The sequence below is a fragment of the Chaetodon auriga genome, chromosome 13 (genome assembly GCF_051107435.1).
Source record: "Chaetodon auriga isolate fChaAug3 chromosome 13, fChaAug3.hap1, whole genome shotgun sequence".
NCBI classification, from domain to species: Eukaryota; Metazoa; Chordata; class Actinopteri; order Chaetodontiformes; family Chaetodontidae; genus Chaetodon; species Chaetodon auriga.
In genome coordinates this window covers 12,352,113-12,378,758 of record NC_135086.1, presented here as the reverse complement: position 1 = coordinate 12,378,758, position 26,646 = coordinate 12,352,113, and the positions used below count along the sequence as shown (strand labels likewise).

Genomic DNA, 26,646 nt, shown 5'->3' with positions numbered 1-26,646 from the left:
TTAGAGGCAATTACAGTAAATTAATGAGGTCACTTTGAGTAAATCTACTTTAGTGCATCAGTTTGTTTGGCTACATGTCACGAGAGCGAATGGAAAATGGGAAAGCTGAACTATGAAGCTTGAGTAACTGCCGATAAAGCGGCGTCACATGACTGATAACAGCTGAGCGAGATAGAGCAGACTTTACAGCTGAGCTGGAGGAGGAAGTGCTTCAAACTGTGCAGGACAGAGGAGCGAGAGTGTGTGCTGACGGGTTTGTGCTTTTTATCGATTTTAACCAAACCACTGGCAGCTGTGCGTCACTGCTCCCCGGTCTCCTCTCTCCTCTCACAGGCGGATATTTGAGCATTTTGCGCCACCTTGTGAGTGAAGCGCTCCCTCAGCAACAGAACATCTCTGTCACAAGATGGTGTCAGTTATTGTCACTCTCCGACAGCACGCAGACGAGGTCAGCTGCTGCGCCTTCTCCCCCTCCCTCCTGGCCACCTCCTCCGGGGATAAGACCCTTCGTGTGTACAGCACGGCCGACTTCTCGGAGCTTCCTTTCTCTCCTCTCTCGGGTCATGACTACGGGGTTCACTGCTGCTGCTTCAGCTCCTGCGGCCGCTACCTGTTCAGCTGCTCCACGGACGGATCCGCCATCGCCTGGAACTCGGAGACAGGTGAGGTGGCCGCAACGCTGAGGCACCCGGGCCGCAGTCCGCTCCGAGTGTGCGCACTGGCGCCGGACTCCTGCCTCCTGCTGGCAGGGGCCTGTGATGGCACCGTGGCCCTCTGGGACTTCCCCTCCAAGACATTACGCAGGTACACTTTGACCCACCGTCAATCACATCTACAGTTAAAGCTGCATATCCAGCAGTGTGTGAGAGGAGCAGTTTATTGCCTTTAAAGTGACATGTGACTGATACTGTGACTTCACTGTGCTGTCGTTCCTGGGAAAGACATCCCTCCTCTGTTTCTCTCCCTGAAGTTTCTTGCATTTCTTTCCACTCTCAAAGGGTTTCTTGGGGGAGTTTTTTGTAATCTGAATGAACTCTAAATGGTGCATGTTGCACAGATTGTGAAGCCGTTCAGGCAAATTTAGAATTTGTGATACTGAGCGATACAACCCTGATTCCTGTGACGCTGTGTAAAACACAAATAAAAACAGAATGCAATCATTTGCAAACAAACTCTTTACTGGCAGTTTCTCAAAGTGTTCCCGAGCCCATGTACTAACATCCGTTATCCAATCATGTGTTCACAAATTGGTGCACCTCTCTCCATCCTTGCTTGTGAAGGACTGAGCCTTTCCAGGATGCCCCTTTCATACCCAATCATGATACTATCACCTGTTACCAATGAGCCTTACTTCCCTGATTCATCTTTTAGTGCAGAGAATGTCTGAAAATATTGAAAAAGGCCACAAATGTTTTGTTTTATCCAACCAGCAGTCAAAACACAAACTTAATCATGTCACATTGGAACCATTGAATGTTTGGAACTTTTGCTTGAAAAAAGACAATCGATTGTCAAAATAGCTGCTAATTAATTTTGTCAGACTTGACCAATAAAGATTTCTAATCACAAAATACTTATATTTTCTCAGCTTTTAGGAACATTTTGCAGCCTTTTTCAAGAAATGTTCATCCCACATCAGGTTCTACCCTGACTCAGATTGGTGCACCTGGTTGAAAATATGTGATTATTTCATCAGCGCTGTCCCATTTTGGAAGCCATGTGTTCACAGTGAGAGGCTGTTTGGGGGGACGTGGGACTAACGAACAGCAAGCACTTACTGACAGGAGCAGCTGACTCACTAATTTGCATGAAATATGTTCATGAGATATTTTGTGAGGATCATTTTTTAGTAATTTGTCCTTCCTTTTTCACAAGAAATATTTGATTTCTTGTGATCTGTTGCAGTTTTACAGGCTCCCTCAGCCCTGCTGTGGCTCTAATTCAGACTCTCACAGGTGGTTTATATCATAATGAATTATTCCAGATCAAGTCCTGCTCCTTGTCTGCTGGTAAACTTTTGCCAAAGTTGTAAATCTAATTAAATCATTGTCTTGTTACAGATGCAGTGCAGTAAGCGAGGCCAGTGTCGTGGCCTGCTGCTTCTCTCCATGTGGCCAGATGTTTGTGACCGGGTGCACCCGCGGAGACCTCAAACTCTGGGATACGGACGTCACCCTCCTGCATGCTGAGAGGGACGCCCACGACCTGGGAGTCACCTGCTGCAGCTTCGCACCCCAGTTTAAAGTCGGTCAGTTCTTTAGGGTATGAAATTGCAATCTGAAATTAATGAGTAACGAGTGTTATGAAGTGTAGTGGAAACGTGTTAAATATTTGAAGTACTTCAAATTTGTACTTAAATACAGTACTTGAGTAAATGTGCTTTGTTACATTCCACCACTGGTTTTGGTTCTTCTTCCCTTGTTCATCTTACATGAAATAAATTCATCCTGCATAGTTAGCACTTAGTTTAAAACAACCTGTTGCATTTTTATTCCGTTTGGGGAATAAAAAGCATCTCTTTGTTAAGTGATTCAGGTTAAATCCAAACACTGTATTTATGCCACATACAGTGTCAAAGATACTTTACATGTGCTGTCACACTTCACAAACAGCCCTTCACATTATGTTTGTCTTCTTTTGTTATTGAACTCAGTCGAGCACGAACACTCAGGAACAGGGAATGTGTCTGTTTTTGTTCTGCAGACGGCTGCTGCGTGGAGCTTCGACTGGCCTCCTGCGGCCAGGACAGCCATCTGAAAATATGGATCGTTTCCCAGCGTGGAGGAGCAGGTAGGACTACCCCTCTGCCCGCTGCCTCAGCTGAAAGCTCCCACTCCATCGCAACTGAGAGAGAGAGAGAGAGAGAGAGAGAGAGAGAGAGAGAGAGAGAGAGAGAGAGAGAGAGAGAGAGAAGCCCTGCTGGCTGCTTTGACCTTGAAATCTCTCTGCAGAATAGAAGAATTTTATTAGTGTGTGGAATAAATCAGCTGCAGCCTGACTCATTAATAATGGATCACTTGAAGACATTCTGCTGAAATACAGCAGCGGCAGAGGACAGTGTGTGGAGAAGAGCTGGGAGGAAATCAGGTGCATATATCCACTGTGACATTTATATCTCGTACTACCGACAGCAGAACAAGAGCAGCTCATGTGTGCTCGCAGGCTGGTTGCACAGCCTGCAGACTGTATTTTCATTAGTGTGTGAACACGCCATGTTGTTAGTTCCTAAGAGTTGTTGCCATGGTAACGTTGTTTCTGGGGAGGATGCGATGTGTCCCACGTGGTGACCCGCTGCGGCCCGTGGGGATTCTTCATCTCTGAGCAGCTCATAGAAGGACACAGAACAATGGCTGTCCTCGTTTCATTTCTTTGACATGCGGTTTTTCACACACGGCGCTTCTCTGCAAGCAGCTCGCCGTTCTGAAATGTGCATTTAACTTGTCCCTACAAGAAGATTACATGCTCAAACCTCTCTTTCGCCGCTTTATGAGAAAGAGAGTCAAGTGTAGATGATTCCGGGAAGCCAGGGGGCCAATTTTGGAGCTGGGATCACTGTCAGTGTAGAACATTTTCAAGCCCCTGCTTACTTTGTGAAGCAGCTCGATATTTTTATGGCTCTATATCCAGATGAAATAGTTTAACTCCAGGTCTGTTTGGCAGCTCAAATCATTCATGTTGATTGTTTTGTAGCCTTTGTTTTCCACCCAGCGGCAGCACCCAGATTTTTCCTTCCTCAGACCTGTACTGGTGACATCATGTCATGAATATGCATGCAAATAATGAATTAGCCTCCCACAGAGCCTGAGAACAGTACTTTTACTCTAATGGAGAGGAGGGAGGGTGAGTTGAATACACATGTGTTTACAGGCTCATCATTTAAATGCTGCTTCAGACCAATTAGATGCGGCGCAATGAGTTATTGCTCCATGTCTTTACGTTTTAGGCTGTGACCGTGTGAGGTTCATCACCAAAAAGACAAACTTTTGTTTCCGAGCAGCTGACTGCAGGTGTCACAGCTGCAAGCCAGCATGAGGGAGGAGAGTTATCGACGGCAAGTGTGGAGTGTGGAGCTGAACACGTCCTGACTGATGCACTGGAAGTGTGTGGAACAAATGCAGACAGTTTTATTTTGAACTCTAACCTGTCTCTTGTGTGTGTGTGTGTGTGTGTGTGTGTGTGTGTGTGTGTGTGTTGCAGCCTGTGTCATGAAGCTGCTTCACACTCTCAGCAGCCAGTCGGCTCCAGTTCTGTCTTGTGCCTTCTCCTCTGACGGAGAGCTGGTGGTCTCGGGGTAAGACACACACACACACACACACACACACACACACACACACACACACACACACACATACACATAAATCACTTGTTCTCCTCGTCACACGTGTGAGCAGCTCTAATAAACAACCCCCCTGCGTTTGGTGACTGGATGTTGACTTTTGTGCCTGTCAGGCTTTTTGTTTTGTAAAGTCATTTGTTTTATTGTTTGCTGTGAAATCAGTTGCTCATTTGGGACAAATTAAGTTTGAATTAATCTCTCCTCCGTGTTTAAAACGCTGCTTTTTTTTCTGAGCTGTAAACAGCAGATGCCACTGCTGAGCACTGATACTGCTGTTCCCTCAGTCGGCCACAGGAGGAGTGTATTTTGTTGTGTTTAAACTTCTGTTTGGGTCCCTCTCTGGCATTAACTCAAACATGCTGAAGGTTAATCTGCTCTTGTTTGTAGCACTTCTGATCATCCGGTTTTTGTTTAACAAGCATCCAGTTTCTTCTTTCATTGTTACTCTATAATGCAAATGCATGCACATGGATTCTGCAAATGATCCTGACTTTGTTTACTCTAATTATTCAACAGCTCAGTGGATAAAAGTGTTGCGATATATGATGCGGTAAGTAGAGCTGAACCACTCACAGCATGCATTCTGTTTAAATGTGCTGCTACAGTTAAGTGTGGCAGGGCAGATTTCTTAGCAATGAAACACCACCGCTGTAAACACGGACATGCCAAACATTCCTGCTTTGTCCATGTTTGTTTGCACCTTGTTTACAGAACCTGGGAACTCTGCTCTACACTTTGAAACAGCACGACAGGTAAATGACCTGACCTCCCGCCGCTATGCAATCTCTGCAGCTATCAGGCAAACAGCAGAATAGGAGTCCCAGTGTTTCGGATCAAAATGTGTGATTTTTCGCTTGATTAGTTTTTCCCAGAAGCGCTTGGGTGCAGTGATGCAATAGTATATACTCCAGCGCTGCTTTCCAGACAGTCATTGAAGTGGCACCGCAGGTAGGCACCAGCAGAGCGCTTTGAAGTGCATGAAAGGATTTAAGATACTGTACGATCTAAGACTGGATTTTTCCCCCCTTTTTTTCAAGGGTAGGGGGAACTTGACTTTAAAAGCTGATCTCTTCCTGTGCCAGTTTGAGTCTGTCATACACACCTTTCCCATTTTGCTCCTCTTCCTCCTCCCTGCAGGTACGTGACAGCCGTTGCTCTGTCTCCCACCATGCCGTGGATTGCAACCGGCTCCATGGACAGAACCGTGAACGTGTGGAGAATAGGAGATGGACTTAGCAGAACCGGTACACACTTAACACAGAAATTGTTTAGGTTGGCGCTTACAAATGAACAATCGCTCCTGTTTTTAACACCCACCGTTAGCAGTGGTTCAAAGCCCAGAAGCCATTTGGAGCGTCAGTGCCTCCCAAAAGAGTGTTTTGGGAGATATCCAGCAGGAGAAGCTCCCATTACATGTGTATTGCTGTCTGGCTGCGGTGTCTAGAGGAGGAATTGTGATTGATGTTTATTGGTGCAGCAGGGCAAACTACCACTGAGCCTCAGAGAGCTGTTGTTATGGAGGTGAATCCTCTTAAAAAGCCAACATGAAAGAAAACATTTGGAATACTAAATGAAAAGGTGCAATCGTCAGACATCTGGAGGCCTTGGAGCTTCATCAGGGCAGCTCCCCATCCGCCATTAGTCAGGTTGATGTTGACAAAGCAAATACCATCTCAGTGAAGATCTGCCTTTTTTGTGCCTCTGCCTCTTTCATTCTATGTGTCCCCTTTTCTTTAATCTCGTTTCTTTTCTTTCTTTTCACATATTAAAGTTATTCCCTTTTATGTTTTTCTACAGCAGCTGAATCAAACCAGACATCATGCCAAGGTAAATAAACGCATCACTCGCCCTCAGAAATCCTCGCTTATTCACAGTTACTCTTTGAGCTAAGAAACCACTGCTCTTTTACTTGAATGCGATTGGTTCAGATATTACCGTCTAGTCCAGGTGTTCAGATAATTTAATGTCTTGATCCACTGAAAATGTCTTTTTCTTTTGAGCTATTGTTGCTGTTTCCTTTTCTGCATGTGATGAAAAGCTTTTCTTCTGATTTTGTGTTTGTCCTGTGTGTAAACTGAACAGCATGTTGTGTGAACCCAAAAAAGGTGCTTTGGTGAAGCTAATGGGATCAAAAGAAAAAAAAGAAAGAAAAAGCAACTGTCTGGCTTTAAAGGATAAGAGTGCCATTATTCAGTGTTTTTGTTAATGACAGCAAATCCCATGAAAAGACCAAAACCAACAAGGTGTCTCTCAGTCTCTAAGCCTGTTCGCTGCTGAATTGTTACAAATGCCACAAATCTTAAGTTTAATGTTCAAACGAGGCTCAGTAATTTCTTAAATGGAATGGGCGCTGTACTTTTTAGCCACGCTAGCAGAGCCATGGATGGTAACATTGGTCCAGACTGAAATTATTCAGCAACCATCAGATTTAATGCCATGAAATTTGGTGCAGACATTCTTGCGCCCCTCAGGATTTAAAGGAAAAATACTTTGCTTCATGACCAAATTCCTGCAAAGCTAATGACATTCCCATCAGCCATAGCTGCACTCACCATGCAGTCCTAATCAGCAAGTGTTAACATGCTTAACTATTGTGAGCATGATAAACATATCTGCTGAACATTAGCATGTTAGCATTGTCACTGTGGCCATGTTAGCATGCTGGTGTTAGCACCTGAGCAGCTAGCTGCAGACACCTTTCAACAAGGCAGTTTAAAGACATAAAAATGACAAAGCAATATGAAAAGACACTTGAATAACATTTAAAAAAAAAAAAGAGGCTAAAAATGGAATAAAGTAGAATAGAGAATTACAGTGCAACATATGAGTCCCCTACATGCACACAGTCCGCTCAGGTGTTTTCACTGTCACTTAATTAGACCTCCTCTCCACAAACTAGTCTTGACTGACGCCTCCCTCGCTCGCCTGGTAGTTTAGTTTTGTTGCACCTGTTCGGGTGGCTCAGCTTACCCTGTTATCATTCTCATTAGTGCACAGTTTGGGGACATCAAGTGATTCTCAGTTTAGCTCCACCCAGCTCCAATCAGTCAGTGATTGAAAACACCAGTGTTTGTGAGCAGGGTCACAAATGAAGGGCAGTTTTAAGCCTGGATTTTAAACGAGCAGAGAGTTGGAGCTGACATTGAGTTTTCTGGAAGTTTCTTCCAGATATGTGGTGTATAGAAACAGAGCCCCAAACCATCTGCTGCTTTATAAACCTGTGGTGATATTTAAATGGAGGTAAATAGTGCATTTGTTGGGGACTATTTCCAGTTGCTGATTAATTCACATCAGGCATAGCAGTGAGTATTCCGGCAGGAGGAGGTTACATGTGGGTCTGATGGTGACCGTGTTCTAGGTCATGAAGGAGCATCATCCCTCATAAATATAATTTGTTTTTATGGCTTTTGGACAATAATTGAGGTCTATGGCACAGATGGATAAGCTATCAGGCTTTAGCTGCATGGATAATACTTCTTAGTAGAATCAGTTCTTTGCTGGTTTGGTCTTTTCGTGGCATTTGCTGACAATAAGACAGCTGGACTATTGCCAGACCTATCTGTACGGTAAATAATGAAGGTGATGAAGAGAGCTTCTTACGTGCATCTGTCCAAGTAATTAAACACCACAGTCTGAGCTGACCCAGTCTGCAGTGAAGCTCCGTGAGGTTTTCATGCTTTTGGCACCGTGCTTCCATGACTCAGCCTCCTAGACTGGGAGACTCCACACTTTATCAGCCAAGGCTGCGGAGAGGAGGTGGTGTTACTCCACTCGCTGTCGTGCAGACCCAATAAGTGGATGTTTCCACTCAGTGCAACTGTGCTTGGGGCAGGATTTCTGTTTCCATAGTTTTACTCTTGCCAAAAAAGGAAAATCACTTTTAAACAACATAGCAATTTTAGGTTTGGTTTTGTTTCTCTCTTGTTTTTTTTACTGATAACCTCATGATGGCCCCGTGTTGACAATTATGGATATTTCCAGTGCAGCTGCAACAGAGGGCAATAAGGACACATTTTTAGCCACGTTAGCTGCTAGCGGTGTCAGTCAGTCGATCAGCCCACCACTTTGTTCCGGACTGAAATATCTCAACAACTACTGGGTGGCTCAAGCTTTAATATTTACTATCCAAGAGCATCTCCAGACGAGCTGAAGGCTCAGGCGTGTCCAAGGCCACGGTCTTTTGCCGAGTAAAATATGCAGTGATTGTGCTCTGTTGTTTAGGCTAGCAGAGGCAGGAATAGGTGGTAATGAGCTTCACCTCCCACTCTTCAGGGTCATCCTTCACGTGGCTAATGATGGGCGATGAGAAGCATGAGGCTGCTGTGAGGTGTCATTAACAGGGCCGCCACACAACAGGCCAGTTTATTTTGGCCTCATATGATAAATGACGCCTGCTCACGCCCATAGTGTCACGTGAAGGTTGATGAGCTGCACGCTGGCACAGTCCGACTTAACTGGCTTTAATTTTCTTTTCTTGGTACATCAGGGCTGTGTGTGTGTGTGTGTGTGTGTGTGTGTGTGTGTGTGTGCGTGTGTGCGTGTGTGCGTGCGCACAGGAAAGTAACTGTCAGTCTGCGCATCAGCACAGAGGAAGTGTTTGTGTGGAGTGTGAGGGAAATAGTTTGTTTGGATCAGATAAGTTTAGTTGCAGGAGATGTGGGTATAATAGCAGAGCACTTCCTCCCTTCCTGTTGTATGTTTTGCAGGAAGCAAGTTGCCGGGTCACTCCAGGCTGCTGGTTGCTGATTGGTCGGAGGAGGATGTGCAGAACTGGCTGTGTGAGGAAGGACTGCAGGAGCTCGTCAGCATCTTTAAAGCCAACAACATCGATGGACCAGAGCTCAGCCAGATGAACAAGGAAACGGTCACAGAGCTGGGAATTGGTGAGTGTGGAATATAAAACACAGTCACGCACATGGGCGTGCAGTACACACACACACACACACACATACACACTGGGATTCAGTGTTTTTATGGGGATTTACTGTTTGATCCTAAAACATGACAAGCTTGAATCGGATCGCATGATAAAAGCCGCTTTTTATCGATGCTCTGATTTATCACCCCTCCCTCACCTCCCCCCAAACAGTGATGTGATTTAGGGACGCAAGGCTGCAGCAGGTCGATCTGCTTATACAATCACAAATCACGCTGTGAGGACAGTAGCCCACTGCATGACCTTTACGTCACAAACAATGATAATCTTTGAAAATAAGATTAGTCCATTCAGGGTCATGCAAGGCCTAAGTGCGGAAAGTCACTGTTCAAACTCCAGCCAGGAAACAAAACATTTGTCCCTGCAGTGGACGGACACACTGTGGACATCAACACTGCAGTCATTTGTGGAAATATGCTCATTTGCTTTCTTGCAGCGTTGGATTGATGTCACTCTTATATCTGTCTGTGATGACTAGCTTAGCATAAAGATGCAATGAGATATAACGTGTGAATGAGTGAGCTTCAGGGAGGCTTGTAGGGAGGATTTTGCTACCCTCAAACAGCGCTAGGCTAACTGTTTCCCTCTGTTTCCAGTCTTTATGCTATGCTAAGCTAACTAACCGACTGCTTCAGCATCATACTTACTGTACAGATGTGAGTGGTATCAAACTTTTCATCTAACACTCGACAAAAACAACAAATATATTTCTCAAAATGTTGAATTATTCCTTAAGTCTGTGTTTGTCTGTTATTTTACAGGAAAACTGCTCACAGACTTGTTTTTGTTCATAACCCCTGAGGCCAGATGCCCCAAACTGTACAACTAAACTTCTGTTTTCCAAGAAATATTAAAATATGTGAAGGCCCAGATTTATAAAACCCGTTTGTACATGCAGTCCTGCTTTATAAACCTTATTGTGAAGCTTGATGCACATGTACGCACCTGGCTTCCACTCCCACAGTTAGCCATAGATGGATGTCAACACGCCTTTAATCATGTGTACATATTAATAGTAAAATATTCTCCTTCCACTCTTTTGACCTGCCAGTGAATAGAATGGCAAAGGAAAAGTTTCTCTGACTTACGTGAGTAAACTATTATGCTTGTGATTATTTATAGCATCTGTCTTATCATAGATTCACCCATCATTAATAGCAGCCATAAGGATTCAATTTATTCCTCTGATAAGGAAACAGAAAGTGTTTCACAGTAAAGAATAAAACAAGAAGGACACAAGAACAGTGAGATAATCCAATTAACAATAAGTAATTTATAAATACACCCTTGATTGACATGTTATGGATCCATGTGTGGACTGCAAACGTCATGCATAATTCGTGAAACTGGCTGAAAAGCTAATGAAGAATGTTTTATTATTAAATTTGATCTCTCACCTCATTTTTTTCTCCACACACAGTTCTCTCTAGAAAACCACACTTGCACCTGGTCAGAAACATGCATACTGCACACGCCCTGGCTGCAGATTAAAAGCTAATTATTTTCTGTTGAAATACCACATTTAGGGGATTCTTAACCTTGTATTTCGTGTCCTTGGTGGAGTGCTTTCTACTTAGTATTTAGTTTCAGCTAAGCACAGCGCCATCTTGAATTCTAATTTTTACAGTTTTGAAGGGAATGTAGCAGACCGTTGAATGCCGTGATGCCCAGAAAAGCTGTCTCTACTCCGATTATGGTTACTTCGTGCCGACTGTAATCATGTAACTAGCGGCATCACAGCCCTGCGCTTAATCGTGGTAAAAACACCCTTTTGGAGTTTGTTGTGTTTGCTTTAATTGGACAGCAGAAGGCACAAACAGGAAAGCCAACTTCTCGTGCTGTTCCGTTATGCAAAGCATGTCCTATGGACCGAGCATCTCGTCTCCGTGCGTTTAGTATGGAGGACAGCTCTCATCATTACCACAGAATGAGGACAGAGGAAACAGCAGATTGCCACATTTCCTGTCCTTTTTGTGCTGTGCAACCAACAACTATAATTTTCCATGCATGCTGTTAGTGCAAATGTGTGTGCGCGCATAGACAGACAGACACACACACACACACACCCACACACACACAGCAAATTAGATTCCAGCACACTTCACTTGATGAAATATTCATGAATCTTTGAGTAAGAGGAGGAAAAAAAGTTTCTCTCGGATATAATTCAGTGTATCTCTGTGGAGACAGCCTCATTCTGCAGCTTTATTGTAGCGTCTCATCAAATTATCAATCTAAATGTAAAGTGGACACTATAGTACTAATGGCTTGCAGGGACTTATGGAAATCTTAAACCCTGCACAGCTGTTAAGTGCAGTTCTTCTCTCCAGGTTCAGTTTACTGAACGAATTAGCGGCCTTAATGGGTTCAGTGTGTTTCACAGAGAGAAAGCATTTTGATTAAGCACTATCACTTGTTTTGTAGGATCCAAACTATTTGTGATTGCGACAGCAGGCCTCCGCTGCTGCATCTGTATGGTTTACTGAATGCAGCATTTTCAGGGCGCTGTGTTCACCACAGCCACAGTGTTTGTGATGTGCACTTGCTCTTCTCCGTGCGTCTCTACTTCCTGTTCTTTGAATGAGTGCAAAATTAGGAAGCATTCACACCGCGTCATTTATTGCAGTTGGAGAAATAGCTGGTCTTTATTGCACGGTGCTCCTATACGTCGCAACAAACAGGAGGAAGCGTTTGAGTAAATACATGCATGTTTAAATAATGCTAGAGAGTTTAATTCTATCCAAAGTACAGACTCAGTTATTCTCAAACAAAACTGCACAGAATCTATCCAGACGTCTCTCCCATCTGTTAAATTCACACAGTCATCAGACGCAGCTTTAAGCCACAGTTTTATCACGTGTTCCAAAAATCATCCCTTTCGGTCTTGACATCATTTCCAAAGTCATTAACTCGAACCTAGAAGCAGATGGTTTATTAAGCATCCTCAGCACATGTGAATCACTGACAGACACTCTCAGATTCCCTCATCCAGGAGCGTGAGGACACGGAGGTCTGCGGCTTTTTTTCTGGGAATTTGAGGGTTTTAGCAACGTGGGGAGTTAACATTCTGCATCGATGGATATTTTATAGGCTGATTCCAGGTTTTTCTTTTTTTGGACTCAATATTACATTTTGACTACTTTTAGGTCAATATAGAGATAAAATAGAGATTTATTTTAGTGTGCAGAGTTGATTTCCACTGAAAATGATGCATCTCTAAATTTGCACTACTTTTTTCATTTAAAACCATTTAAAAATCTGTTGGATTATCTGAAAAATGCATCACAGAACTGAAAAAAGGTGTTTGTTTTTTTTTTGAGCTTGTAAAGTTAACATTCTGGACATACATGTTTTTTATACAGAACACCATTTTGGGGGAAATAACATTACAGACGATATAACACATCAATTATTTCAGCCATTAAAATGAGGCTGTCTAACTTAACTAATTCCTTACCTTTAAAGAAGATGCAGCATGTTGAAAAACTCCTCTTTCTACTCATCTTGCAGTTTGAACTACAGTCGAATGCATGGAGCCGTGTGACAGGGAGGGATTTTCTTGAACGACATATTTGAGTCAAAATCTCTTCAGGACTGGAGGATGCGGTTCACTGCAGCTGCTCTCACTCACTGTATCTCTGACTGACCTGCACCTCCGCTGCCACTATACACGGACACATCACTAATCATGTGGCTGTAAAGGTCCTTCCTCCATTGTAGCTGGTGGGGAAATTTGCAGCTGATGACACACTCAAAGGGTGCTGTCAGTGGGCAGAGGTGCAGCTGTGTGTGAAGGCTGATTTTCCCTCTTTGGGGCCTTTTCTGTGGAGTTTTTCTTCTTGAGTACAATAATGAGAGATGTTGACTTTGAACTACAACCCACACAAAATCCTCAAGGTAGAGACACCTCGGCTGAGTTGTGAGGCCATCGTCACGCGCTCTGGTTCTTTGTGTCTGAGCACAGATTGATTGAGCGGAGGCCCAGATTTACTCCTGCCTTTGTTTTATCTGAGAGACCAGAGAGGACAGTCAGGCAGTCTGTCGAGTGTCTGTTGGCTCAGTGTTTCACAGAAAAGCTCCAGCATTTCACATTAACCACCTCAAATTTAAATATGCCAATATTATTCCACTAAGTCCTTGATGATACTGTAATGGTTAAGTGTTGGACACAAACAGTCTTTGCTTCAGTACATTTTAAGAGTTACAAGAAATGGCACGTCATGTGATTTACCAGTCGAGCTGAGCAGAATACTGAGCAGTGTGTTGGTTTCTCAGAGTCCGTGGGCCTCCGCGGTCGCCTCATGAGGAAAATCGAGGCCCTGAAGGCAGAGGAGAGCGGTTCAGAGGCCCCAGATGAGTTTCTGTGTCCAATCACCAGAGAGCTGATGAAGGATCCAGTCATAGCTGCAGGTCAGGCCACAAATGCAAAAAAAAAAAAAACACGACTCATTCTGTACAGATCTGTTTTTGTTTTTTTTTTTTCAACATTCAGTACATCATTATCTGAGTGTATGAGGTGTCAACATGTCTGCTCCACAGATGGATATTCCTATGAGCGAGAATCCATCGAGAGCTGGATCAGGGGCAAGAACAAAACCAGTCCCATGACGAACCTGCCCCTGCAGACCACCCTCCTCACCCCAAACAGATCTCTGAAGACGGCAATAACACGATGGAAGTCGAGCCAGTAGACAGCAGCTCATTTTGGCTTGTTTTTGTCAGAATCCAGGTACTCCATCATTAAGCAGGAATCACTCATCTGATAACGTCAGCTTATTATCATTGAAGAAGTAATTACTGTTAATAGTTTTGCTCAAGGCAACACTGAAGAGTCACAAATTTGACAAAATAATCAGAGTCTGATGTCTCAGATAAGTTAAAGGAATTTTGCCCAGTAAATATTGAGTCCTGTTCAGCAAAGTGCCTGAATAGAAGCCAATCATGTCATTATACTGTGTTTCTGAAGATACTATCACTTTAAAGGTGCAATATGGAAGAAATGGCCACCTGTCAAATTTCTTCTTCAAACAAATGAAGGCAGCAGATCACCAGAGTAACTGCTAACTGCTGCTAACTGTTGCTGTCGTTAGCTAGTTAGCCATGCAGCTAGCGGTCCTATTAGCTGACTCTGAACGGACTGGGAGCTCAAAGCACCGGTGTATTGTTGGTGTTTACACCTCTAGCACTGGAGCTCCAGACCGGCAGGGAGCAGCAATGGTGCCAAGAGTCAAACACAAGTGTTGCTGGACTGAGGACAGACTGGATGCTCTTACAAAATGCTATTACAAGATGGGACAGGCTTGGGCTAGCTGGCTAGCATGCTAACTTCAGTAAATATCTCTGCAACACAGTAAATAGACGACTTTGACGTAACATATTCTTACGTATTGCTCCTTTAAAGCCACAATACATCACTTTTGATTGTGGAAAGAAAAGTTCACAATCAATGATCAGAATTCATAAGTAATGACATGCACCACTATTCCTCACACTTAGGGTAGCTTATGATGGCTAAGTACTACTTGTGCTACTGTTAGGGTCTACTATTATCCCATAATGTTCACTTTGGGCCACAGTGGCTGCCAGAAGTCACAAAGGCGAGCTTTATTTATTGGGTTAAAGGGAGATAACGTAACTTTGTGAAGTGGGAATAAATGAAATGTGCTTCTGAAATTTGCTTCTGCAGCAAATCTAATATGCCCAGTAGCAAGCGGTGGCTAATGTTAGCTAATTCTACCAAACGTCAGATATTGTTGACAATGACTATTCTCTACCATTGCTAAAAAGGAAAAGTAAATGCGCTGTACGTCACCAGAGATGAACTGAAATTGAATGTGCCGTTGTCCTGTAATTGCCATTTGTGGCCACAGTGGGCACTGTTCAGCCAAACTCTTCTGATTTAAGTGCTTTATTGAACCTTTGCATTACCCTGACCAAATGTCTGTATGTTTAAACTCCTGGTTAGGTTAATGGTAATTATTAAATGTCCTTGTAAGTTTTAGAATAAAAGTCCAGCAGACCAGTTTTTCCTCAGTGGGTCTTTATTTTTCTCTCCCATGGTGGCTATGGCAGTAATGTTCTTTTACAGTATGTGATCACAGCTAATAAAGCTCACAATACTGAAAACATGGCAACAATTGCATTTAACGTACATATTAAAATAGAGCTGATGGCACTGTGCCCCAAAACCATTTCTGTTTTTATAGATTTTTTTTTTACTCTGTAATATAAACTGCAATTGTAGCATGCACTTAAACTCAACATTATTGAGAATCATAAAATGTCTTAGTAGCTGTGCAAAAATAACTATATAAAATATATTGCTTTTACAATTAACCAAGCCATTGGCGCTGTAAATAAATTAAACTAGACAGCAACAACAAGCAGATACAGAAAGGATTTCAATTCAATGTTAATGGTGATTTATATATAATGTACAAACACATTTAACAAATGCTTTTTTAGAACCTTTAACACCATTTGAACAACATTGTGCATAAAACTCAAAATACACAAGTTTGAACTTTGTCAATACATTTAACATAGACCTTCACTGAAAAGAAGGAAAAGTACATATTTATATAATATACACAACATGAGGATCAATAACATCCTTCGTATAACACAGGAATGCCCATCCTTTAGACTTTCTAACACCTTCACAGAGGACTTTCTCTTGCTTATTTCTCCTTTCTCAGCACCATGGACGTAATGAACCCAGTTCAAACCCCATTTCACTCACTCAAAACTCTTCTGTAATAAGATTATGCTGTAACTGAATATGTTGCTTAAGCACTTGAGTGGCCTAATTGTGTATAAAGTGAAGGGCCGCCCCGTAGGAGTCGATGATTCGAGTGATCAGTCGAGAAAACCCCAAGTCGACTTGCATTTTGTCAGTCGAATCAATGCACTTTTGTTTTCAAGCTGCAGGAACAACAGCATGGCAGGCTGTAAACTTTACAAACCCAGTGTGAAAAACAAACCACAGATTCTGATTCAGGGATGGCAACAGAACACATAATTAGTTTTTACGTTTAAAGAAAAAGAAGACGGCTTATCCTGTTTGCAGGCAATGCTGTGAATTTATTTTGAACTGTTTCATTTGCTGTTGATTTAATGAGAAATATGTGCACTGCCTGTCTCATTACTCCAACAAAGCCCAACATTACATGTCGGCAGTTCAACCAGCCACAATTCAAATCTTTCATCAATGCAGCTGTTTTTTATTCCTTTTTAAATGCTCAAAACTATGTTCCCATGACTCATTTGACTCATCACTGGATTTTCTGATGAATGGGGGAACGAGTAGTCGAATCCCTGTAACGAGCAGGCAAATCCGACTCGACTGACAAAATTCTGAGTCGGGGACACCCCTGATAAAGTGCTTACTGTCACCGTTGCGTTGATGAGGACTGTACAGTACATGTCCAAATACTTCCTTCAGTGCAATGTCTCCAGCTTGGCTGAACGACGGCGGACATGTTGTCATGTAACAGAAGCTGACAGCCACAAGCGACAGGTTGGGAGGAGAAAAATCTGGAGCATTCAGTCCATCGCCTGCAGTCTGTATTCACGCAGGAAAACAAACTGCTTGCACACTGTACTTCTGACAAGGCTTCAATGTGAGACTTGTATTCTTTTGGGGGTTGGTTTAAAAACATTAAAACAGCTCTTTCTCGCTTTAGATTTTTGCTAGTGTGTGTGCGTTGTGGACTGTATGAGAGATAAAACAAACATCTCTACACATTCGACTCTATAAATGATCGCTTTGGTTTCATTGAAGTTACGTGAATGGCAGGATTATCTCGGGTTAGGCCAGGCTGCTTGGACTTACTGTCCATGAAAGTGTGCGGCATAGCCAGTGCTGGCTTGGACTCTTTGTAACAGTTGGCGGCTTGGCAGAACTTGTCAGTGAATTCCTTGGCGTGCATGCCGTTTTGTAAGCTACTCATTGCCATAGCACCCTGAGGTGGTGGAGGTTTGTGCTGCTCCTGGTAAGTGCTCACCGTTTTGGCGTACGGCAGCTCACAGTCGACCGGCAGCAGGCCCATCGGAGACACGCCGTGACACACCAGGCCGTCAGACGAGTGGTTCATCCAGCTGCGGCCGCTCTGGTGACTTTGTAAGCTGTGCTGCTGTTGTTGGATTTGTTGCTGCTGGAGCTGCTGCTGAAAGCGCGCGGTCTTGTCAGTTATGCCCATGAAGGGTCTGGGCTTGTACTCCGTTGCAGAGCTGGCCTGTTGGCTGTGCTTTGTTTTGTCAGAGACCTTGGTGCGGACATCAGGACCCAGCTTGCCGCTGTCTGATAGGCTGCTGCTGGATGCCAGGCTGCTGGTGGAACTGGACACATGCATGCTGCTGCTGCTGCCTCCTCCCTGCGATCCCACTGCACCACACAACCCTTCCTTTCCTGGGTCTGTGTGGTTCCCCTGGGATCCAGGACCAGAGCAGGCCAACCCATCCAGGGAGGATGCAGAGTGGGCAGACAGCCTGTCTTGCCCCAGACCCTTGGAGCTGCTGCAGGATGAGTAGGACGCCTGGGAGGAATGGAGGCTCTCATTTTCACAACTGTGACCCATAGAGATGGAGGCAGCCGCCAGCGACATGCGGTTCCCATATACGGGCTCGTCAGCCGGGGGCGGCAGAGGGCTGATGTCGATGCCTGGGCCCGGCTTCAGCATACTGGACATGTGTCGGCTGGGTAATGGACTGGAGGGAGCGTACTGAGATTTGGCCCCTGCTGTGCGGCCCCCCACAGGCCCTCCCCCAGCCTGCATGGAGCTCATATGCTGGTTGGTCTTGACTATCTGGGCCTGCTTGGTGGGCTGCAGAACCAGGCCTTGTTGGGCCAGCGCCTCCCGGTGCTCTCGAGGGTACCGGTGGGGGGGTAGCCTGCTGGGGCCTGGGGGCGAGCTGGGGGTCATACTCTGATGTCCCAAACTGTTGCTGACAGGCTCTGAGGGTAAGACTCTGTTGTAGGAATAACTGTTCTGTGACCAGCAGGCGTCAGTGGTCCTGTTGTGCAGCGAGGCCTCTTCCTCCTCCTCTTCCTCTTCCTCTTCTTCAAGGATGTCTCTTTGTCCTTCCATGCTTCTGGCAAGACTGTGCTCTGAAGGGTCTACCTGTCCTTCGTCTTGCTCCTGGTCAGACTCGTGGCCTCCTGACGCCTGGCTGGAGGCAGCTGCAGCCCCAGCGAGGCCTCCTTTAGTCTGGGCACGCTGCATCTGTTTACACTCATCCTCTACTCGGGCCAGCAAACGACGGATTTCGCGGTTATTGGGGCACAGCTTGGCCGCTTCATGCAGGTCAGCCAGGGCCGCGGTAAACTGCCTGTGGATAGCAGAAAGAATGAAGATAGACATTGCGTTACCAGATCCAGACCACATGATCCACCACCAGTAACAAACACAGAAGCTGGTCTGGAGCTGTACCTGCTGCTTCTTTTCGCTCTTGCGCGGGCATAGTAGGCCTCATAGGATTTGGGTTTCAGCTCCAGTGCTTTTGTTGCAAACTCCTCAGCCATCCCGAAATCCTACAAAAGGAGCAGGATTGCATTCCAGTAAAGCAGTTTCGATCACAGACGTTAATATTTTAAAATCGAGTATGCATGTTCCATCCTTGTTGCTGCTTACGTCTATGGCTTTGAGGACAAAGCAGTATTTTCAAACTAAGAAATGGCTGAGCCCATGCTACATCTCTCCAACACAAGTAATTAAATACCTGCCAGGTGTTACTGCCGAGACGCACAACAGAGAACCTTGTCATGCCCATTCCTTTCATATCTCCCTCTAGCTTGTGGCACGTAATCACATCAACAGTTGGCTCGCTACAAAAGTCTTCGTGCTACACGTTCGGCTGAGACTTATGTAAACAACTTACCAAGAGCTTTCCTGCAGAAACAATTACCCGGAAATCCAACAACAGAACAGCTTAAAAACTCTCTTCATGTTTGCTTCATTGTCATTTTTATTCCAGACTATCTCAAACAGTCATTAAATCCGTCATTCTGTTAAAACATTGGGTGAAATCTCGAGCAGTAAGAGGCACAACTGCTCGGCACCGCTAAAGCGAGCAGACAGGCTGGCACTTGCAGGAACTGAGATTGTTTCACAAGAAGATTTGTGGAGATTGAGTCCACTGCCCACTGCGCTTGTAGCTAGTTTCTCCCCACCTCCTCCCTGTTACCATCTGAACGCTAACAAGCCTCCACTGCCCACACATGCTCAAATCATTTCACATGCTGGAGTCCTAGTCACAGATTTATCACTTAGCTGATAACGTTTCAAAACAATTGGGCATACTTTTCAGGAAAAAATAAGACTGTGGTGAATGAAACGCCTTATTTAAAGTTCTTAAAGGATCACGCTAAAAATACAACACTGGCTGAGGAACGGAAGAAAAAAAGAGTGTCTCTTGAGAGGCTTACGTTGGTTTTCCTGCGACAGCGGGAGAGATTGAGGTACAGAGAGACCCTGAGGTCTTTAAATGCCTTCAGGTCATCGCCAAAGCCTTCTCGAGGAAACTTCCTCAGGGCGTACTGGTACCTCTGGGCTGCCTCTTTCATCTTTCCTTTCTGGAGGACACATGGAGGGCAAACATGCAATGAGGAAGAGGACAAAACCAGGAGGAAAATGTGGGGGGGGGAGAGGCAGAGCAAGGCATTCACCAGATACTCCCACAGTAGCTGTTCGTTGGCTCGAGCCCTCCCTTCTCATCAATCACACGTGTAACACACGGGCAAGCTCAAATAACACACACACACACACACACACACACACACACACAAACACACACCTGATTTGTCCTTTCTGTCACAAAACTCAATCTGTTAAATGTCAGGCATCAATCACGGCTCCTTTGGTAAGCGGTGCAGAACATACACATCTATTCAATTTCTGCATTTAACTCTGCTGGAAAAAGATGTGAATCATGTCATTTTTATGCTGAACTAAATTATATTATTCAGTCCTTTCTCCTCTTCTATATACAAAAAAAACCCCCAGACACATTACCTTGTAAAGTAGGTTTCCCTCCTCCATCAGCTTCTGAAGAAGAATGATCAGGATGTCAGGCTTGGAGGTAGCCATGGCCCAAGCGGCGTTTCCTGTAGGTGTAGAAGGGGAAAGAAAGAAGTCCAGACAGGCGTGTTATGTTGCTGCCTCTGGTGCCAACAGATTCAGGTCACTGTATTCTCTGGAAATTGGGACAAGGTAAAGTTACCTAAAGATTGTACCTGATCGATCGTAAGGAGACGTTCTGTAGCCTTAGTTTATGGAAGGCCGTTAAAGAGTTAGGAGGGAGAGAGTGAAGAGAAAAGAGGTCATGCAGCAGCAAGAGGAGTCATTTGTAGTGAAAGGAAAAGGTGCTACAAGTGTAATGTGACAATATACAATTATGTGTCACTAAACTTGAAATGGCCCTGTATTTTCAGCAGTAAGTGCATGCAGACTGTTAACTGTGCTGAAAGAAAAAGGCTACTTTTTTCCTGATAAGGCAGAGTGCACTGCAGATAAGCTGCAGACCCAGATAGTTATATGAATGTCATGTAGGTGATAAGTCACATTCTTAAATTAGCCAAGCAGCACATGAGGGACAAGAGGAAGAGACACACATGCACTGACATACCAGTAAAAGTGAGCATGCGTGCGCACACACACACACACACACACACACACACACACACACACACAGGCTGAACAGTGAGTGAAAAGCAGGAATGAAAACAGGGTTTTTCCACAACATTCCACCAAATTAGTCTGAGCTTATTCTTGGTACCACGAGATTCTGAGCAAGACAGGAACAAGCTCGACACAGAGACACAACAAAATACTGAGAGCTCCTCGGTGTTTACTGAGACGTGAAAGAACTCAACGGAGCACGGACAGTTTCTAGGGACTAACGGATGACTAACTGACAGCGCTGAGTATCCGCACACAAAGCTACACACGCGTACGGTGGGTAAAGAATACACAAGTTCAACATAATCACAGGGCTTTTGTCTTTAAAAAGCAGTGTGCTTACCCAGCTTGGCCCCTTTCTTCAGCAGAGTCACCACCACCGACGTGTTCCGGCAGCCTATGGCCCTGTCCAGAGGCCTCATCCCACTGGAGTCCACATGCTCTATCACTGCTCCTCTCTCCACCAAATACTGGACCTGCGCGACGACACCGCCGGTTATAAACTCACAATGTGTTGACAGTCAAGAGCTAACATGGAGCGGTTTGTGTTCAGTAATGACACGGGGATGTTCTAAATTAGGGCTAAATGAAGGGTGTTTTTGTGAATGTGTCTGAAAACACCGGTGGTGCGTGCATGGGATGTTTTCAACAAACTGACTTCACTTACAATCTCTGCATCGCCATAGAAGGCGGCGAGGTCCAGCGGAGTTCGTCCGTTCTTGTCCGTGTGGTCGATGACCGCACCTTTCTCCACCAAAAACTGCACTACGTTCTTATGTCCTTTCAAACATGCCCAGCTCAGGGGTGTCAGTCCCTCCTTGTCCATCGAAGTCAAAGACGCACCTTTGAGACAAATACTTCATATTAACGCACACGAATACACACACGCTGCTAGTTTAAGACATCCGGCTGATGAGTATTCACTTCTGTGAATGAGATTAATGGTGGACGCTGCCGTAGCTCACCTTTAGAAAGCAGAAACTCTACGGTGCTCAGGTGACCCTCGCATGCAGCCACCATGAGTAGGGTCCTGCCCTGCTTGTCGCTGATGTTAATGTCAGCACCATGCTGCAACAGCAGCTCTGCAATCTAGGAAAGAAACCGAAAAAGATGTCAAACACATCCAGGTGCACAGAGACTTTAGCTTGAGAGCAATTAGAGTTAGCTCTCAGGGCAGGACATAAAACCTATACTGTACCACAGCAAAATGCCACATTAAGAAGAGGAAAATGTTGAGGCGTCATTGTGGTTTGACGCAGTTTGGTCGCTATGGATACAGAGGGACAAAAGAGCCTTTCAGCATGTCTCACCTGCCAGTGTCCCTGCCTGACGGCGCAGAATAGAGGGGAAACCCCCCGCCGGTTGACCTGCTGCACCACCGCCCCCTGCTCCAACAGGAAGTTGCATACCTCCATCTTCCCCCTGCCCGCTGCTGCTGTCAAGGCTAAAGAGAGCAGAGAGGAGGACATACAAACACACACAGAGGTTAGGAGACATGCAGGCGTGACGTCTTTCTTGAGATTTGTGCAGAGGAACAAGTTCAGATATGGTACAGCACACAGACGTATGCTGTTCACGAGCAACACGCCGGGTCTTTAGTAACCCACGAGCATGTGGGAAAGAAAAGGCCCTGATATCCTTTAAACAGTGCTGCCAATCCCAGAATCCCTCCCATTATCCGCAGAGCAAAGACGAGCAGAGAAATGCAGGCTAATGTTTGGTGCTAATTGAGTTTAAAAACAGACAATTATGTCATGCTTATTAAACTCATTAAATTCCCGCCTCAAGTTCCTCAGGCCTTGTACATAGAGATGAGAATTCAGTCATTTTATGCATCAGCAGACACACATTAGACAACAAAGTCAAACAATTCTGTTTAACGCCCATTTCTGTTTATGCTGTATCTTTTTCAGTCGACAATTAACTGAAATTAACGGTGTCTAATTCATTTTTAACAAAGAGGAAAACAACCAATATTAATTGGCGCTGTGAAGAAAAAGACAGATTCTTCAAATGTTCAGTGCTTACAGTTAATCAGCGGCGGCTGATGCACGGCAGCAGATGGACTGGTCTTAAATGAGCGCTGGTTGTCAAAACAGAGAAAGATCCAGTGAAAGAATCGGAGCAGCCCCGCTCTGAAATTCACCTCGGAGAGACTTAAGGTGCCGCTGAGCCTCCATATCTGACTGACATCATCCATCTGGGTGAGCAGTCATCAGAGCCAAACAACCCCGCCCTCCATCTGCTCAGAATATGGATCTCCTCACACACAGCGCAGTGGAGAACAATGACTCCGAGCAGCTAAACTTAGGCTCTGTTTGTGCTCCAGGGAGACACATTAGCAGCACCTGGGATGGTCCTGGGTCACATTAAACACACCAGCAACAGCCGGAAAGTTTGTTCGAAAGTCTCTTTTTACAGAACTAATTTTAGTCTTAGAGGTTCCTCGTGTTAAGTCACTAGTGTTCAACACTTTCCTTAAAATAAGAGCGTCGCTGCTCTTTCATATCATTTATTATTTCAGTCTGACTCGCTGCTTCAGTCTTATCAACAGTCTTGTCTTCTTTTATGTCGTGATTCGTCCGCTATTCATCAGCTTTGTCCCAGCTCTGCTCCAGCCCACCTACGAAGCTGCCTTGACAGTGTCTTGAGGAGGAGACTCTAAATCACTGTCTGATAAACACAGATTTACAAGGTAAACACACAATATTGTCCTTATCCAGCACCACTTCACCACCAGGCTGGAGAAGGTTGTGACCTGGCATTTTCACCAAAGTTTTGCAGATAAACACCCTTGAATCTTTTGATGCACACCGACAAAGGCTCTAAACAACAAGTAGGAGATTTTCAGCTTGTCTTTACGCTATCGTTGCTTAAGCCACTCGTATGTTTCTGTCAATGTAAAATTCATGCAGCAGCTCAATTAAGTATGACTCAATAATTGGCAAAATGTCAATTACAAAAGGCTGCAGGCAATTTAGAAAAGACAACACAGATTGTTTTTGTAAAATGGCAAGTTTGCTTCGCCTGGGGATGTGGCAGATGCTCAATTCCATAAGAAATGCACTTAAAGTGAGCACACAGGCATACTGTCTGAAAACCTGTCTTACATTTAGCTGCTCCACGTTGGAAGAGAGAAATTAGTGAAATGACCAAATCTCCTGCGGTTCATAAAGTGAAAGTTACAACTTATTTATGAGTGTATGGTATTCGACTTCCTGTTTACGAGCGCATTACTTTGGATGAAGAATCCTGTCTACAAAATGCTGATAGATAGCCGGTATTGGTTTCGCGCTCACTGTAAAAATGCAGGTGTTTGTCACTTGATGTGAGAAAAAAGAGCATCTTCTCCCCAGGCACCTCAGCAAACCCACAAATAGCTGCCTGGGTTAGCTCATGCTGTGCTCTTATTATACAGCATGAGCACTTGTACTCTTTGTACAAATGAAAGATAATAATAGCAGAGCCTTGTACGGAGGAAGAAAAGACCTGAAGTGAATTTTTTACTGAGCATACTGAGAATTTGTTGCCTGTATTTCAGCCATTGTAACCATTAAGAGCAGTGGGCAGCCACTGTGGCACTCCCAGAGCCTCAAGTCCCGTGTTGTGGAGCGCTCAAGAGAAGTCATGAACATACAGAGGCGTAAACGCTCAGCGCAAAAACCATTCATCATTTAAACGGATTATTGCCATGACAACAACAGACAAGAATAATATACACAGAAGTACCCACTGCAAGCAACAAAATATATCATAAAATGATATAAGATTCACAAAAGATTACACTGCTGCAGCACAAGAGCTGGTGTTCGCCTTGAGCCAATCCTTCTGCTCTGTGTTCACAACAGTCAGAGTGATTGTGTCCAGTTAAATTACCTTTCTTTGCATAACGGAGAAGAGTTTTGCATCCTTAGAGGGGATTTTGAAAGATGGAGCTTGCACAGATGCACAATCCAATCTGCCTCTATTTAAACACAGGAGGCAGTGGGTATATTTGCATAGAGATGTAATATTCCACTGAATTTTAAATGTGAAATAAATGGTCACAGAGACAGGTTGTTATCTGAGGATTGTTTCAGAGACAGCGATGAATTGCCAGTTTTAAACGGGGATATTTCAGGAGCTTTGTAGCATTTGGTATTCTGCTCATCAGAGCGCCGGCTGCTACCAGGTTGAATTATTAAATCTGCATGTCGAAAAAAAAAAAAGGGATTTGAGGTGAAATTGAGATTCAATATATCGCTCAGCGCTCATCATTTCTGTCTGCATCCAGCCAACATGAGTGGAGTCATTTTTACTGACTGTAACGCTGCAGCTCTACCTGTAACACACCACTAAACATTCATTTTATGTCTGCGTGACCCAGCGGACAAACATCAACACTGCGGTCATATTTTGTTTATTTCCTCTGAATGCAGAAGAGCCTGGATCTCGTCTGAAATGAGTGCCAGGTGGGTGCAAAAACATTTGAGTATGCGGTTTGGAAGTCGCTTCGCATCAGGTCGGTGGTGTCACGGCGCAGCGTCTTTCTGCTGCTACGTGTGACCTAATATTTCACGACTTTAGAGAGCATGTTCAAGAGGGTGCTGGCTGTGATTTAACATCCACTTTGCAAATGGAGCTGAGCGGTAAATACTGCAGCAGCTGCAGGTGGCTCTAATGTTTATGGAAGCGAGGACACATATCAGGTTTAGTAATGTGACCCAAAGCTTTGGACAAACATATGGCTTCGACAGCAACGACGCAGGTGTTTCGATTGTACCAGAACGCAGACTCCAGTCGTATCAGTGGAAACGGAGCAGCATTTCCGTGGAGGAATTCTTCAGAGGGACGGCTTTGTCCCAGGACTGTTATAAGGTCTGAAGTCCTGCAGTCATTTAGCAGAGCACAGGCACCAGTTAACCGCACTGTGGACAGCCTCTCCACTAATGGGCTGACCTATATTCCACTAGCACCAAATTTGTCATGCTAAATCCTTCTGGCTTAAAACTGAGACAGACACAAAGAAACTATTATTAAACTTCTCATTTTTCATCTATTCTAGTATCAAAGGCATCAAAAACTGTTGTCAAATTAGCGGAGGTGCGATCTGAGCGTTTATAGCTCTGGATCACTAAACTCTCGGAGCAAAAAGCTCACGTTGAAGATGAGAGACGAAATTTCAGACGTGTCCGGAATTTCAAAACCAGCAGCCCCAACACTGCCTGCGTCTGAGACTTCCAGAGTGGATCAGAATTATTTTTAGTCCTTAAAGCTGAAAGCCAGGAAACAAAGCAGATGTGCAAATAAATATTCGTATGACCACATCTTTGTGTACACTGACTCTAATATACAGCTACACACAAGACGTGACTCAGAACATCACCTCAGCAATGTCTGTTGCACAAAAAGAGGTTCAACTAAAATCAACAGTGATAGAAAATCTATGGTTAAGTGATAATGATCAATGCTATTCTCCAACATGGCTCTGGTATACCTGAATGTGACCAGCAATGTGCACAACAGACGGCGGAGTAACTTCAAAATGTCCACAGTGTTGGCAGCATCTTAACGCAGACCGCCAGAGGGACACTGCAGCTGAAATCCAGCGGCATGGTGGAAAATCATTGTTCAAAGGAAATGCTGTGTTGACCAAACTCTAAGTAGAAACCCACATGACCCACAATAAGTAATGCTTTTACCAGAAAGTACAGCAC

General features: G+C 44.5%; 2 protein-coding genes across 3 annotated transcripts in view; one reads left to right on the top strand and one right to left on the bottom strand.

Moving 5' to 3' along the window:
- The first annotated feature begins 179 nt into the window (after positions 1–179).
- LOC143330306 (WD repeat, SAM and U-box domain-containing protein 1) lies at positions 180–15,294 on the top strand. The gene is made up of 11 exons (XM_076746776.1): positions 180–804; positions 2,061–2,248; positions 2,704–2,790; positions 4,198–4,291; positions 4,853–4,886; positions 5,048–5,088; positions 5,474–5,580; positions 6,134–6,163; positions 9,043–9,219; positions 13,548–13,682; positions 13,812–15,294. The coding sequence occupies exons 1-11, from the start codon at positions 407–409 to the stop codon at positions 13,961–13,963; spliced, it is 1,443 nt and encodes a 480-aa protein (XP_076602891.1). The 5' UTR covers positions 180–406; the 3' UTR covers positions 13,964–15,294.
- A 3-nt stretch (positions 15,295–15,297) lies between these two features.
- tanc1b (tetratricopeptide repeat, ankyrin repeat and coiled-coil containing 1b) overlaps positions 15,298–26,646 on the bottom strand; it is a 97,452-nt gene continuing 86,103 nt past the window's right edge. For both annotated transcript variants that reach the window (XM_076746773.1, XM_076746774.1), the window contains 9 exons: positions 22,261–22,394; positions 21,916–22,039; positions 21,618–21,793; positions 21,294–21,426; positions 20,506–20,535; positions 20,285–20,376; positions 19,699–19,845; positions 18,704–18,804; positions 15,298–18,602 (listed from right to left, as the gene is read on the bottom strand). In XM_076746773.1, coding sequence (XP_076602888.1) covers positions 17,012–18,602; positions 18,704–18,804; positions 19,699–19,845; positions 20,285–20,376; positions 20,506–20,535; positions 21,294–21,426; positions 21,618–21,793; positions 21,916–22,039; positions 22,261–22,394 — 2,528 coding nt within the window. In that variant the 3' untranslated portion in view covers positions 15,298–17,011. The remainder of the gene's footprint in view (positions 18,603–18,703; positions 18,805–19,698; positions 19,846–20,284; positions 20,377–20,505; positions 20,536–21,293; positions 21,427–21,617; positions 21,794–21,915; positions 22,040–22,260; positions 22,395–26,646) is intronic.